General features: G+C 47.7%; 1 protein-coding gene across 5 annotated transcripts in view; it reads right to left on the bottom strand.

The window, feature by feature from the left end:
• PALLD (palladin, cytoskeletal associated protein) overlaps window positions 1-16,072 on the bottom strand; it is a 367,391-nt gene that overhangs the window by 40,399 nt on the left and 310,920 nt on the right. For all 5 annotated transcript variants that reach the window (XM_068551769.1, XM_068551772.1, XM_068551771.1 and 2 more), the window contains one exon: window positions 565-1,104. In XM_068551769.1, coding sequence (XP_068407870.1) covers window positions 565-1,104 — 540 coding nt within the window. The remainder of the gene's footprint in view (window positions 1-564; window positions 1,105-16,072) is intronic.

Consider the following 16,072-nt stretch of genomic DNA (forward strand, 5'->3'; position numbering starts at 1 on the left):
TGAACCCCTCAGTCAAAAGGGTGAGTTCTAGCTCTTGCTCATTACACTTTAGACGCACAGACACCTGCCCGTAGGTTTCTTTTGAAGGCTTTCCTCTACTTTTGTGGACATTATCTTATTTATCCTCAGAGTTTCTAAGTAAAGATTTCAGAAGGCTGTCACGTCACCACTGTGACATAAGGAAAGCCATTCAGAAAGACTGGGACAGAGGATCGTGCAATCCCTGCAGAGATGATGGCTCGCCAGGGACAGCGCTAGCTCCATCATTTGTGGCCGGGGACAGGCCCGGCTCCATCATTTGTGGCTGGGGACAGGCCCGGCTCCATCATTTCTGGCCAGCTTGCACAGGGTCTCACTTTTCTGCATCAACGTGAAGTTACTGACATGCCTGGCCCCTCCAATCCGTACGTGTACGAGCTCACGTGTACGACATGTATGTGGGTGAGCTCATTTCTCGGTTCCGCGGACGCGGAGGTTGCAATCCCCCTCAGGGCACCCAGCCCGGCTCCCCGCCCCGCCCCAGCTGCTGGACCCCGCTACATACACACGCGGGCGGGCACTCACGCGGCGGGGGCGGCGCGGGGCAGGCCGAGCGCGGAGACGCCGGTGGAGACGCTGGCGGCGGCGGGCGGCGGCGAGGGCAGCAGGGCGCGGAGCAGCGCGGCGGGCGCGGGGCCGGGGCGCGCGGCGCGGGGCGCGGGGCCCGGGCCGGGCGGTGGCGGTGGCGGCGGCGGCGGCGGCGGCGGGAAGAAGTCCATCCCGGGGGCGGCCGCCTGCGGGCTGAGCGGCGGGGGCGGCGGCGGGAGCGCGCTCCACGGGGCCTCGGGCTCGGGGGGCGGCGGGGACGCGGGCGTCGGGGGCCGGGGCGCGCCGGGGCTCAGGCTCTGCGCGGCGATGAACTGCTTGGGGCGCGCGTAGCTGAAGGAGCCGGAGGCCTGCATGGCGGGCGCGGGGCGGGCGGCGGGCGCGGGGCGGGCGGCGAGCGCGCTCATGGGCTCCGGGCGCGGCTCCGGGGGCTCCGGGGACGCGGGCGGCGAGGGGCGCGCGCGGGCCTCGCGCTCCAGGCGGATCTGCTGCTGCAGCTGCTGGATCTTGAGCGCGTCCCTGCGGGGAGAAAAGGACACCTTCAGACGGGCCGGGAGAGACGGGAGGCACTGCGACCACCCCTCCCGACGCCCCCAGCCCCGTCCCCGCCCCGCGGGAGCCCGAGGTCCACCGAGGACACCGCTGATCTCAACGTCGAACTGAAGTCGGACCCCAGGTGAGCCACACCGGTTTACAGATGCCGGGGATGGACATTCTGTCTGACCCGCGGGAGCCGCACTGCATTTTAACAGAACCAGAAATACTAAGAGAACAGCTTCTGACCTGAGTCCTCAGCCCTCGCTCTCACCTGTAGCCGACTTTTGGAAAACTTCTATCACAATGGGAAAGTTAAACGAAAGAAACACTTAAGTTATTTTTGGCAGATTTAGGTGAATCCAACTTGCCTGCTTCATTGCTGTCAACTCCCTAGTCAATAAATACCACAGGCTGATTCGGGGCGGGGGGGGGGGGGGGGGAGACCTACTTTAATTTCTGCCTTTGCTCCCTAAAAAACATATGCAAAATCTACTCTACCCCCAATCTAGTAGGAAACCCTGAACTGCCAATCGTTTCTACATAGTACAAACTGACATTTGGTACCATATCTGAAACATGCAAACGACACCCATCTTTCACCTGCAGGGATTCAATAAGCAATAACAAATTATTAATTTTACAGTAATGTAGTTTTAATTTCCCAAGTGTTTTCCATCAGGAAGGGACAGTTTGAATTTTAATTTTTGATAAAGAGGTTAGCAATAAAGCAGTTAGCAATCAGCTAAAACCTTATTCTTATCTTAACTCAAAAGCTTTCCTGTCTAGCTGTAGTTTACATCCGAGATGTTTTCCTTTATCCAGATCAGATAGTGACCCACAGCTGTGAGAAGAAACTTCAACGGAAGGTGGCACTATAACAAGCGAATAAAATAGCAACAATCCACAGAGACGCAAAGCTATGCTCCTAACTTGAAACCTTATAAAACTAAAAAGCAAAACCCCCAAGACCTCCTATCCATTGGTATTTAACCTTCAAATTCAAAGCAATAAAAGGAACTGAAGCTGTTGATAAAAAGGTAAAAAAAAAAAAAAAGAATTTAGATCTGTTATCAAGTATCACTGGATATGGCAATATCTGTCAAGGAGTTCTAAATTCCTTCCCATGTCTCCGAGTCCCTGCTGTAATTACCCAGTAAAGTGATTACATTTAAGTCCGTGAAAAGACGCCTTCTCGGGAACTGAGATAAGGGGAACATGGCTGCAGATGCTTGATCCATGCAGGGCATCCAGGATTCCAACAGCAATGAACCCTGGGTGGTCCTGTGGGGCTTAACTGGAGTCCTTTAAAAGCAGCCTTGCCACTGCCAGGATCCACGGGATGCTGAAGTTCCAGATGTCTGTGTGGTCTGGGTCGACTGCCCAGCCTTCACGTATTTAGAACCGGCCCAGGAATAGGACTCATGAAAACCACCCTCCAGTGCTCTCATTCTGAATCCCCAAATGCTCCGTTCTGATCTCCCTGCCTTTCTCTTTCTTATTTCCTACCCACTGCAAAATGCATCCTATTCCTGGACCGTTTCTCCCCAACGTTCAGCTGGCCTGGGCACCGGGACTGGAAGTGATCTGTAGGGCCCTGCAGGAGGCACTGCCCCCTCCTCTGGGCCAGCTGGGCTCCGCATGGCCAGAGCCGCAGCTGTATCTGCAGGTATTTTCAGCTTGGCTGTACGAAGCCGCCCTGGCAGTGCTGCTCGAGACGTCACGTCGTGCCCTGTGTCTGCGTGGGGTCTCCTCTGCCCCAGGATGAGGGATGGCCCCCGAGAAGCCAGTCTTCAAAGAAGCCACACCAGGGAAGCTCAGACCACCACTGGTTCTAACTTTGTCCATGGGGTCAAGCCTACTCATTTGGGCATTAAAAAGACCATCGAGTTTGCTAACTCAAGAGAGCTTAAAACTGCCAAGATGCTACTGTTAGTGATAAGTGACAGTTCAAGAAATTAACGTAGCATTTCACAAGAAATGGACAGGCATTCCAGTGATGTGGTCCTAGTATACACTGCATGAAGAACTGTGCCACCCTTTCCACTCCCCTACACTGCACTGGAGAGGAATGTGACAGGCAGAGAATTGGAGGGGTGGGGGAAGGGAGGGCAGAACAGTTGCTTTGAATCTGAAAGTGTCTGACTTGATTTCTGCACAGATCCTAATATTTCAAAAAAATATTTGAGTTAAATGGTTCTGACACCCAGATTCTGAGATGACAAAATGCACAACTCTAAGTCACTAAAGTCCTCGTTAAGTTATCTTCACGAAAGTTGATTTTCACAGAGATAAAAAAGCAAAGGGAATGAAAGGTCCCAGAAAGGCAAGACTGCTTGTGGCCTCTGGAAATTACTGAGAGTTACTTGTCACATTGACATCGGTCTTAGAGATGTTTTCCTGGATCTGACTCCAAAGCAAGGGAAACAATGGCAAAAATAAACAAGTGGGACTACATCAAACTAAAAAAGCTTCTGCACAGCAAAGGAACGATCACCAAAACAAAAAGGCAGCGTACTGAATGGGAGAAGATACCTGCAAATCGTGTATCCCTTATATAAGGAGTTAATATCCAAAATATATAAAGAACTCAGACAACTCAACAACAGAAACACAAATAACCCAATTAAAAAATGGGCAGAGGCTCCGAATAGCATTTTTCCAAAGAAGACATACAGATGGCCAACAGACACATGAAAAGATATGCTCAACATAGCTGATCACCAGGGAAATGCAAATCAAAACCACTATGAGATATCACCTCACACATGTCAGAATGGCCATCATCAAAAAGAGAAGAAATAACAAATGCTGGAAAGGATGTGGGAAGGAGGCAAAATTTCTGTTGGGGGGAATGTAAATTGGTGCAGCCACTATGGAAAACAGTATGGAGGTTCCTCAAGAAATTAAAAATAGAACTACAATATGATCTAGCAATTCCACTTCTGGTTATTTGTCTGAAGAAAATGAAAACACTAATTTGAAAAGATATATGCACCCCAATGTTCACTGCAGCATATTTACAACAGCCAAGATATAGAATCAACCTAAGTGTCCACTGACAGATGAATGGATAAAGAATATGCGATATATTAATATAGCTCTCTCTCACACACACACACACACACACACACACAAATGGAATACTATTCAGCCACAGAAGCAAAAAGAAATCCTGCCATTTGTGACAACATGGATGGATCTGGAGGGTACTGTGCTAATAAGTGAAATAAGTTAGAGAAAGACCAATACCGTGTGATCTTACTCATATGTGGAATCTAAGTAAACAAATACAACACAACACATAGAGATTAGTCTAGTGGTTACCAGAGGGGAGGGTGTTTGGGGCGAGTAAAATGGGTGAAGGGGGTCAAGTGTATGGCGGGGGGGATCACTCTGCAGTGTGTATGATGGGGAACTATAATGCTTTACACCTGAAACTCACATAGTAAAAATAAAATACTTAGTATTTGTAAAACACCTTTAAAAAAGTTATCACTTTTTTGGTTTCCCCGTTTCTTTCTGCTGTCCTTTCTCTGAGAATGAAATGAGAATGAGAAACTGACCTGAATGTCTTGGAGACACCCTGTAAAGGTGGGAAAGTCAGGTTAAGAGCACTGAGATTCAAGCAGGACTATGAGATCAATGAGATCCTCGTGTAAAAGTTGCCTCCATCTAGCCTCTCCCAGCTTTTTTCTCCTCTCCCCACCACAACCCCCAACTCAGAAAGCCTAAGAAAACCTGCTCTCACCCCTCCTTCAATTCTCAAGGCTTCAATACCTCAAGGAATGAGCTGGCTAGACTCTTTGTGATGCACCTGCCACGGTCCTTTTACAAGCCGGGAACCTGTTAAGTAACTTGTTCAAGGTCACAGAGCAAGTACCTGCAGAGTCAGGCAGGTCAACATAAAAGAACCCGGACCTTCAATGTGGTTTTTAAAAAGTCTGTGGTCATCTTTCCCTCCTGAGGACCTCCACTCTCATGCCTCTTTGCTGCCATAGCAACCAGGGTCTTTAGGATCAGAATCATCAAAGTTTTAAATACTCACACATTTAAGAATATATTTAAGATCTCTGATTTTGAACTTGATTCTTTCCAGGGTGAAATGGTGCAAAGATGAAGATCTTGGCAGCCCAGGAAGGGGATGTGTCAGGACTAACTCAGGGGATTCCCTTCTCCATGACAGGAAATCACAAATCCCCGTCCTCCCACCCCGACGGTTTGGGCACAGCTTCTAGCAAGAACAGTTTCATGCTGGTTGGACGGGGAAGATTCAGGTTTGACAGGGATAAATAGGGCTGTAGAAACCATTTTTACTTTCCAATTCAGTAATCTCTCCTGCCACCTGATTAAAGCAGTCTTGGAGAAACCAGCCAGCCGGGCAGCAGTGTGGGGCAGGGGGACGGCACTGGCCAGACGCATGATGTCCCCAGGGTGAGCTCAACAGACTCCCAGAGACAGCACGACTACATCCACCTTGGTTACCTTACAGAGCAGACCTTAATGCAGATCACGTTCTTCCTGCAGGGACCTCCCTCTGCACGGGCAAGGGGACAGCAGCGGCGCATGGGAGGGGGGCCTGGAGACTGGGCTGGGGGTGGGCGCTGAGCCTGGGACCGGCTGCTCACAAAGCCACGTGGGGTGGCAGGCGGGGGCCGACTTCTCCCACACCTGGGCTGGCCTGACACATCCCAGCAGCCCTGGGAGGATGGCTGAAAAATCCCCCGTGGGTCAGGTTAGCGAGGTCAGGGCAGAGCCTGGGTGCAAAGGCTTGTGCTATCGTACATCACCCTGTCCAAAGAGCTCAGGAAACAGACAAGGTTTATTAAAGTGTTAGTAATGATTACTACAGTTCGCTTTGTCTCTGGGGACCTGCAGCCCAAGCTTCAAATGAACGACGTGAAGGTAAACTTCGGAGAACAACTTTTACGTAACTTGGAAACTCCCAGCGCGTCCCTGTGGATCAAGGTCTGGGTCGCCAGTGTTCACATTGACCGGGATGGAGCAATTACAACTGTCCGGAGAGACCCCTGGGTCGTGAAGCTGGAACACATTCATGCTTTCAGGACAGACAGGCTGCGGGCTTATATATTTTCTTTCCCTTTTTACTGTGTGATACAGAAGCCACTGCACGATGAGTTACAAACCTGCGCCCTCTGAACCGGGTCCTGCAGCTCGTAAGGACTCTGAAGGCAGGGCTGTGAACTGCAGCGTCCTCACAACACCCCGCCGCACACAGACGAGGGACACGTCACCGCCAAGCACAAGCACCTGGTCATTCCTGGCTGCCGTGCCCTGCCGGGTCCACGAGGTGTGCCCCGTCAGGCCGTCCTGCAACAGGGCCCACCCTGGACTGCCGAATTCCAACCAGTTCCACGTGTAGGAAGGTAAGCGAACGACAGATAAACTGCTGGGTATTCCCACAGGGGAGTCCTCTCTGGCTGGGATTAGCTCAGCACTGTCTGTATGAGAGCTCAACAGATTAATTCTGGGAGCTCATAAACTAGACAGAATATAAAACTCCTACAGGGGCTTCAGTTCAAGAAGGACTAAGTTCCCTCTACGACTTTATGACGTTAGTCCCTCAGTGGCCTTGTTCTACACTCAGGCTTCAGCGTGTGTCTTCCCACCACAGCAAACCACGGCCGCTGGGTGAGGGTGGCGATCCAACACCTGACTGTTGCCCCTGGTCGCAGGTGCACAGATCACGGTCCTGAGGACGATCATTTACACGATCAAAATGAGTTCACAGGAGCCAAATGAGGGTGTACTGCCTTGGGTTCAGGGGGGTCATAAGTGCAAAGGTAACTATGAATTTAAACGCACGCCCCTGAGGTTGGGGGAGAGAGCAGGGATAAAGATTTGGATGTTCTTTGATCTTTAATGCACCTTTAAGATCGTCAGCACAGAACTTCTCTGAGATGTTAAAGAATTGGGGGGAGAAAGATGGACAGAGGCTTAACTGTCGGTCTTACAATGAAATAAAGCATTCGGCATACTTTAAGGTTGCATGTGGTTCATGTTTCCTCGAATTACCATCTGATGATTAAGAGGCTCGTGCAGCCCGTCTGGTCATTTTCACCTCAGGTATGTTTGCTGCCTTGAGTATTGGAAGCAGGGCTGTGCAGCCTGGCCTTGTACGAATAAATTATGACCAAGGGCAAAGTGTCCTGTTTTTCAAAAGAAACAACCGTTACCTACTCACCAAATGGCTTTATTCTCCTGGAAGAACGAAAGGCATTCTCCCACTTCTCTCCCCTTCCAAACATTTTCAGTTTGGTATCTCCCTCTCTGCTCAAATGCAGGCACTCACTAAATACTGGTTGCATTTAATTAAAGTCCCAGATTTCTATCAAGTAGAAAACTAGCTGCTCCACCAGCCTCATTAGCACTCGGGGCACCGCTGCGTCTTTCTAAGGGGTAAAGCCACCTTCTTGGAGACAAAGCCACTGCCACACAGGCTATTTACAAGGAGAAACAAGCAACCAGAGAGAGAAACAGTCAAACAGTTCAACTCCAGCTTGGCCTCTAGCTTTTTAAGACTTTGGACAATTCACTTATCCTCTCTGGGGCCCAGTTTCGCAACCTTAACGTGGAAATCTATGGTGTAATATCTGCAAGGTCCTAATAAACTCTCAGATCTTATGATCCCTAGTCTTCAGCCCAGCAACACTTAAACATTATAAAGAAACTAATTTTAAAGGAACTTGTAAAGAACTAACCAAGTCCCAGTATGGTGTTTATTTGTATACATATTAACCTCAAGCATCTCCTGTTTTCACATCCATTTCAACTGTTTTGGAAAAATGAACATAGCATGTTTTGGTAAACAGAAATAGATTTTAAAGGTATCAGAGTGGCAAACTAAAATAATTCCACAGTACATCCTTTTCTAAGAGGAAAGACAGTTTTATACTGAATAATCATCACTTATTGGTTAACATTAGTTGCATTTCTTTTTCTTAAGACACATATACCTATAGATAAACTCCATCCAAAAATTAAGAAAAACAGCTTTTGGGTTTTTTGTGGCTAGATGTGTTTCTGCTGTGATGTTCTCTCCTAGAGAAATGTGAGCTCTATCAGTGACTCAGTAGCCACTGTTGTGTTAATAAACCTTTCTCTTCCTCCTACCACGAAGTTTTCTTCATCCTTTGACCCTATTTTGCAAGCCTTCTACCAATTAATGTAAGGGGTTCCCTCGCCCTAAAGATAGGGCCCTGCTGGGGCCCCGCAGCCCGTCCCCTCCCTGTGCTCACTCTGGCTGCCCTGCAGCCCCCGGCCCCGATGGTACCACCCTCCTTCCTGGAGCCATCTTCCCCCTGACCTTTGACACTAGACCCATCCTCGCTCCCCCACCTTTGACACCCCGCCTCCCCCATGGTCTTGCCCAGCTCTCTGACTGTGGGTCCCACCACGATCTAGGGCTCCCCGATTTCCTCCGCATCACCCCTGGAGCCCAGACCTCGGTCCAGAATCCCAACTCGACGACCCACTTCCACGTAACAGAAACACGCTGCTTCACTTCCACTCAGCGTGTCTAAATCAGAGTCCCTCTCACCCCTTACCCACTGTCTCCCCCAAAAAACATCTGATATTCAAGGGTAAATACGTGACCGGGCCAGGCCATCAGGAATTCACACCGAGGACGACACGAAGGCGTCTCCCTGCCCTCTGACAGCTGACTGGCCACACGGATGGGACCCCCAGAGGGAAGGCAACAAAGTGGGAGCCAACACGTAAAAAGAAGCCCAGAGAGAAAAGCCTACAAGAAAGACAGTGACCACCGCCTGGGGCCAGATAACCTAAAGGCCAGTTTCATCTGAGCTTCACGTGCAAAACAGCTGCCTCCCCCGACCCCCGCCCTTTCTACGGCTTAAGTTATTTCAGACGTCCTCTAACTCGCTGAAGAAAGTGGCCTGGAGACCGACCAGCCCACTTTCCTTACTGTACAGGCACACGAGACGTTACGTGGCTACACAGGTTTTCAGCCGCTTGGGGCAAAGGCCTCATTAGAACATCTTGCCGGTGAAAACAACACTAAAGTTAATCTAGCTGCACTGTCTTTAGCTGATAAACCAGTAAGTGGACCAATATGAGCATTGTTCCTAAAGTTGTGGAAGAAACCATCCGAAGGACTAAAAACACACAGTCAACAGTGCTGACCTCTGGAGACGGAAACCTGAACGAGGGAGGGGGGAAGTCTTGTTTCTGCATTTTAAAGTCTTTTACACTAGTGGTCTGAATACTTTTTAACCTTGTGTATATAAAAATATAGTGGGAAAAATATATATAAAGTTCCTAAAACACAAATTATAAACATAAAAGTTTTAAACCACATAAAACTCCAGAAGCTAGTACTTTACAGAAGGTCACGTCATAGAAGAAGACACAGTGCTGGCTCTTAGCAAATGCGCATCCCGGAAGCCTGAGGACGTCCATCCCGTGTTCTGAAGTCACGGGGGCGGGGCTCATCCAAACAACGCGCTCCGTCACGGCTGTCACGGCTGCTGCTGCCACCTCCTGCATCACTGCTAGTGATAACGGCTGTCACTGGGCACTTACTATGCACCCAACACGGCTCTAAGTGCTCAGTCTATACCGACTCATTTAATCTTTATAAAAACCACAGAAGATCTTAACCATCTCCACTTTACGGATGAGGAAACGGAGGCACAAAGATACACCGAGCTGCTCAAGGTTACACGGCTGGAAAGCAGCGCAAATGGGCCTTGAGCCAAAGAGGTCTGGCCGGTGGCTACAATGCACGGCCTCTCTCATCAAGGTAGCAGGGTTTGCCGGGACTCCACGTGCACTGGGATTTCTCCAGCCACAGAGGGCCTTTCTGATGTGGGTTCCGCCCACCTCGGGCTTGAACTCTGTCCTCCTGTCCCCTTTGCTTCTCTGTTACCGGGATATAGACATTGCAGTGGAGCTCCAAACAGCTACACAGACATAACCTGCTACATCCTGAAGACATCCCGTGTGTATAATGGAATTATAATGCCCAAGTAGGTAACGTTTACGTCTCCTCCGCCAGGCTTGACAAGCTTTTACTCACTGGAGAAACTGTAAGAATATACAAAGTAACTTGAAGGAGTTAGTTTAGAAACTAAGAAACTAATTTGTTCCCTGAATTTCTTATTCCTGTATTTGTATCATCAACCAGCAAACGTTACATTGAGAGACTAGTAAATGCTCAATCCCCACTAACTATTTACAGCTATACAATCCAAGTCGGAAACACAGAAGAGGGACAGGGAGATGAGACAAACTGGTGAAGGTTCTCAGTGCAAACCTCGCGAGTTAAAAGGGAATCCAAATTCCTAAGAACATTCAAAATACATGCCACCAAACGCTAATAAATCCCAGCATGGAGCTTCAGAGCACAGAAGTTCCCACATACTTTTCGTTCTGGCCTTCAGCGTGCTCTTTGAAGAAGATGCTCAGTGTAGAAAAAATAAGAAGTACGAGAAGAATAATGTCGTAAACAACTGGAATTGAACCCTTAAGGATGGCTTTGTTTCGGAAATCAGACAGCCTCCTCTGGCACCTCTGCCGCCGGGCTGCAGAAGTGAGTGTGCCACCCACGACACCCACGACTTGTGTGGCCTTGACTGAGAGAGCTCTGAGCTTCCTCTTATCTGTGAAACGGAAAGTTGGACTATTTTTAAATCGTCCCTATAAATACGTTTTAAAATGCTTCCAACTATAAAACACACTCTCTAGTCTTTCGAGACAGCAATCTGAATATTACTCATTTGCTACGTTACTCCATCTCTTGAGAAACTGCATCACTGAAGAGGCTGGATTTTTAAAAAATTGTCTCTTTTACATGCTGACGAACAACACTAATTCATAAAGATGACTTTCTAGGTTTCTATTAACAGAGGCCCGCCACTGAAGAACTAAACACTTCTGAATGAATAATAACCTGCCAATACTTAAGCCCCCCAAGGGTAAAGCAGTGAAAGGAGTGCATAGTTGGACCCGGGTACCCAGCGTGATTTATCTCCTCCTAGAAGTCGGCCGTCGCTAGTCTCAGTGTTAATGGCCAAAGGTTCACGGTGTGGATGCAGCCTCGCCCGATCACGAGGCCCCAATCCAAACCTCCCATCCAAGAGGGAAAACGTTCTTGAAACAACTCAAAAGTGCTCTTTGGCAAGCTTGAGAGATGTGTTCAATTAAGAGACTGGTGACCGTGTAAACGATTGTCAGTTTTAAGTGGCTGTGACCTTTCTTACTTTGACCTGCTGACCCCGACATTCCTAAGCAGCTGGGGAATGAGACGCAGTGGTGATGGAGCTGACGGACCTTCCCCTCGAGAGGCAGACCCAACCCTTCCAGCAGCAAATGACGTTTATCCAAGTGTGTCTTGGGAAGAACTAATAAATGACGTTCCCTCCCTGAGAAATGACTAAAACCACTAAAATAATCCTTAGATAAAAAACCCAATTATTTACGGTAATGACTCTTAAGATAAAAATGAGGGAAATTTATTATAGTTGCAGGATGTTTCCAACAGGGCTACATATAACTGTGTATAGTCAAGAGTCATTCATCTGGTATTCTAGCAAATGGAATTTTCTATAATATGGTCTTTAGGACCATCTCCAGCACAACAAAAACCCTGCAACATCTTGAGATGCCTTTTGAAAGAAGAAAACTTTACAGTATGTACATCTGTTGCACTGCACTTATTTTACCGAACTTTATTACTCTTTTCTAAAACGTACATACTGAAGTCTGTTACACACGTTGGGGTTTATGATTAGACTGTAGTGTTTTATACACTAGGTGCCCTTCATTTAGGGAAACAGTATATACACCCGGGTGTGCTGTTCTTTCCTTCTTTCCATTTTTTTTTGGCCATGCCACACAGCTTAAGGGATCTTAGCTCCTCGACCAGGGATTGAACCTGTGCTCCTGGCAGTAAGAACGCCGAGTCCTAACCACTGGACCACCAGGGAAGTCCCACAGTCTTTCTAAGATGTAAGACAAATAGTGGAAAAAGCCACCGGAATGAGTACAGCATCCGTGTGATGATGTGCAAAGGCGGGCGAGGGGTCGTGCAGATGGAGGGGGCCTGGACCCCCTCGTCCTAAAGAGCAAGGAGCCACTCCGTGCAAGGCTGTGGGAGCTCAGGTCAGAACCAGGACTCCTCGCTCCCAGCCTCTTGAGTGGAGACACCAAAGTGCGAATGTCTTTCACTAAAAGGTTTTCACTAACAATTAAACCAAAAAGTCATTTCTAACAAGAATATACATAAACATCCCAAAGAGCAAAGGAAAGATAGGGTCCGATTCAGTTGGGTTCCATCAAGGGCCACCTCTTCCCTGACGTGTGAGGGGTGAGCCCCACTTAGAAGTAACGTAGAGCTGACTGTCCAGTGGGTCTGTGTCCTAGTCACACAGCCACATGGTCCGTGTGTGCGTGCGTGCGTGTGTGTGTCTGCATATATCCACACATGTGACTAGATATGGTAGTATCAGCATAATGCATATTTTCAGGTTTAAATATGACATTATTGTCTAAAGACTACAGTTTTGAGTAAAAATGATGCAGAATATATTTAATTACACTTTTATGCCTAACCTGACCTTTTAAGTATGATCTACTATCTTGATTGCAGCTACCAGTAAAGAAAATGACATCTGTAAACTCAGAAGCATAAGCAATTCATACCAGGGAACCAAGAGTAATATGTATTTTTGTTGTTAATGCCTTCTGAATAAACTCAGGTTAATATAATAGTTGTTAAGTACAGAAACAGAAAAGTATGAATTGACTAGTGACTTTTTCCTTGCTGTGGAATTTGTCAATCTATAAAATATGTTGTAAGACATTAAAGCCACTTATGATATATGTTAATGACCTAATAGACTAAACTTTAGCAAGAGCACCATGCTATCATCTTTTAAAAATTGTTACTATGTAGTATCAGGAGGACACTGGGACACTGAAGGGGCAGGCACTCCATCCTCCACTGTTCGCGGCGAGGGTGGGGCGCCCTCATTGCCTGTATCCTTACCCCCCCTTCAGTGAGTGTGGGAGGTGGGTCTGTATGACGCACCTGTGAATGGGCAGGTAAGCCGCTCAACTCCAGGGTGAAGTCTCAGCAAGCTCCCTCAGCCCGGCGACACACCCTTCTCCTCTAGTACAGACTTGAGGCTTGCATTCTCTCTCTGACTCCTCAGTTCATCAGGCGAATGGTCCCAAACTTGAACAGGGAGAAGGGGTACCCCCTCAAACGTCCATACATCATTCACGCATTTTAAAGGTCTGGAAGAATCTTAGACATACGGGCCCCCTTGCTAATTAATAAATCAGTGCATCCTCAAACCAAGTCATCATTTGTTCAGGTTTATCACAGTGGCTATAACCCCAACTCTGGGAAAGGGCAGAGGAGGTGTGGGTGGGCTCAGATCGACTCAATGCAATGACAAAAAAAGCATTAAACAGACCCACTCCCTCGTGGAAGGCAACTGGAGGACCATCTACTGATAATACAACACGTGCCTTCACGGGCAGGTCCCCCTCCTCACCTAAGGACTTTGGAAGGGCACGTCGTCCTCTCTGGCAAATACATGTTTATCGACATCTTTTCAGACCAGCGACAGTTCAGCAGCCCTCCCCTTCCCTGAGGATAGAAAGGTTGTCTTTATCAACCCTTTTAAGTTCAGCTGATCTAAACACTTAGTTTAAATTTACTCTGACACAGAGCTTGCAACATTTTACCCTTCTTGCCCTGTGACAAAATACTGCCATCAAATTTTGATTATGAAACTGGTGAAAACACAAGCATAAACATAATCTTTTGGACCAACAAAACCTAACTTTTATGGCTTTTAGAGTTAAAGCACAACAATAGTTCCTAAAAATGGATACAGTCAAAACACTTTCTCTTTAAAACTGAACTCATGATTGTAACTAACAACTGCACAGATTGCTACACAAGATTTCTTTTTATCTCTTTTAAAATTAAATCCTATTTCTTAAACTGCACATGATAAAAAAAAAAAAAATGCCAAAAAAATCCTATGGGGTTTCCATATGCACAAAAGACATAAACCCTCTTGACCCGCAATTCACACCTCATACAAAACTTAAATGAATCCTTGACTTAAATATGAACCTCGAACTATAAAATTTCAAGAAGAAAACACAGGAACATCTTTGTGACCATAAGTTTAGGCAAAGATTTCTTTGATAGATACCAAAAAGCGTGATCCATAAAAGAACAAAAGAATTGATAACTTGGACTTTTTACAATTAGAAACTTCTGCCCTTCAAAATGCAAAAGGGACCAAAAGGACACCGTGAGAAGGATATTCTCCCTCTCGCTCCACTTTCTCTCCCCAGCATGCACCAGACACCCTGCCTATGGCCCCTCCTGAGCCGCCCCGCAAGCAAGCAGCGCATGCAGACGTGTAAGACGTGGTGGTTCCACTGCTCTTTGTAACAAGATTTTTTTCAGAACACGAACTTCCACATTCGGTACATTTATTAATTATTCGGGTGCCACGCTGCCTTTGCTGGTCATGCACAGGATGGGGACCAAATTCTTTGGAAGTAATTCGTTTCAGCATTTACTTAAGCAAATACAGAAAAGGGACAGATAAAAAATTTTAATTTGTTTGCCTCAGTTAAAACAAACATGAAACTTTCCTAAAGTATCAGTCTCCCTGCATTATTTAGGTCATGCTCCAAAGCTTAGCTGTGTCAGCTGCTGGATCCTGGGGAGAGATGCTGTCATCTGGGCCTGGTACCAAAATATTATTTGAAGTACACAGAAACCAGTTTCTTCAGCGGCTTCCATGTCTTTGGGTATGGGTGTCCTCCAATAACGAAATCCTCTCTTAAAGAAAAATGAGAATCTCTGTCGTCACTTTGAGAATTAGAGAAAGTATTTGTCTCCGGCTGAACTGCAAACATGTCAACATTACAGAGCCCAGTTCACTCTTAATGGCCCATGTGGTACCTACGTGGACGAGAAGAGGACCCGCGTCTCCCTGGAACTCACCGTCCTGCTTTACTTCTTCACAGCGTTTACCACTGAAATGATGTATCTTCTACACGCTCCGCCTGAATGCCAGCCCTCCACCCCACCTACTCCAGCCCTGGGAGGGCAGGGCTTCCAGCCCCTTGGCCGCAGCTCAGGGTCTCGGGCAGGCCCTGATGCACAGTAGGTCCTCGGCTGAAGAAACTCCATTTCTCCTACTGGGATTGGCTGCTACAGGTTTGTAAGTTCAGCAGATGTGACACAATTGGGATGGCCATTTAGAATATTTAATATTGCTTCTGCTACATTGATTTGGGGTGCAAAGGGCTGTGGCTTCCTTGTTTTACACCCTCGAGACCTGTGCTGTCCAAACATGGTGGCCACTGGCCACATGAGGCTGCTGGGCACTGGCCACATGGCTGGTCCAGCCCGAGAGACGCTGTGAGTGTAAAAATGATCTCACTAACCATGTTTATGTTACATGGGGAGAAAACAATATTCTTAATCCTCTGGGTTAAACACAATGCATTATTAAATCTAATCTCACTGCTTCTTTTTCCTTTGTGGTATGACTACTAACTGATACACTGAACCTCTGTGTATGTGGCCTGTATCTGTACTTCACATCCTACTTCTCCTGGAGGCCTAGTTCTAAACGTGCCCTGCACCTCCGCCTGAGGGGACTGCCTCTTTCCCCCGTTAGAAACCCAACGGGGTGGACACGCTGCAGGGCCTTGGGGTCTGAGGGCCCAGCCCCGGAGGCACCAAGCCCGGGGCAGCGGATGGAGCTGTCACGACCGTGGCACAAAGCTGGCCCCCAATTCTTACCCATTTTCTAGTTTGTTTGCTGACTTCCCGGCAAACGGTATCAGAAACTATTCTGACACTGTGTTTCTGACCCGTCCCACTCTCTAATACATTCACCGGACTGCTTGGGGACCCTGGTCAGGA

This window comes from Eschrichtius robustus, chromosome 10 (assembly GCF_028021215.1).
Source record: "Eschrichtius robustus isolate mEscRob2 chromosome 10, mEscRob2.pri, whole genome shotgun sequence".
Classification (NCBI taxonomy): domain Eukaryota; kingdom Metazoa; phylum Chordata; class Mammalia; order Artiodactyla; family Eschrichtiidae; genus Eschrichtius; species Eschrichtius robustus.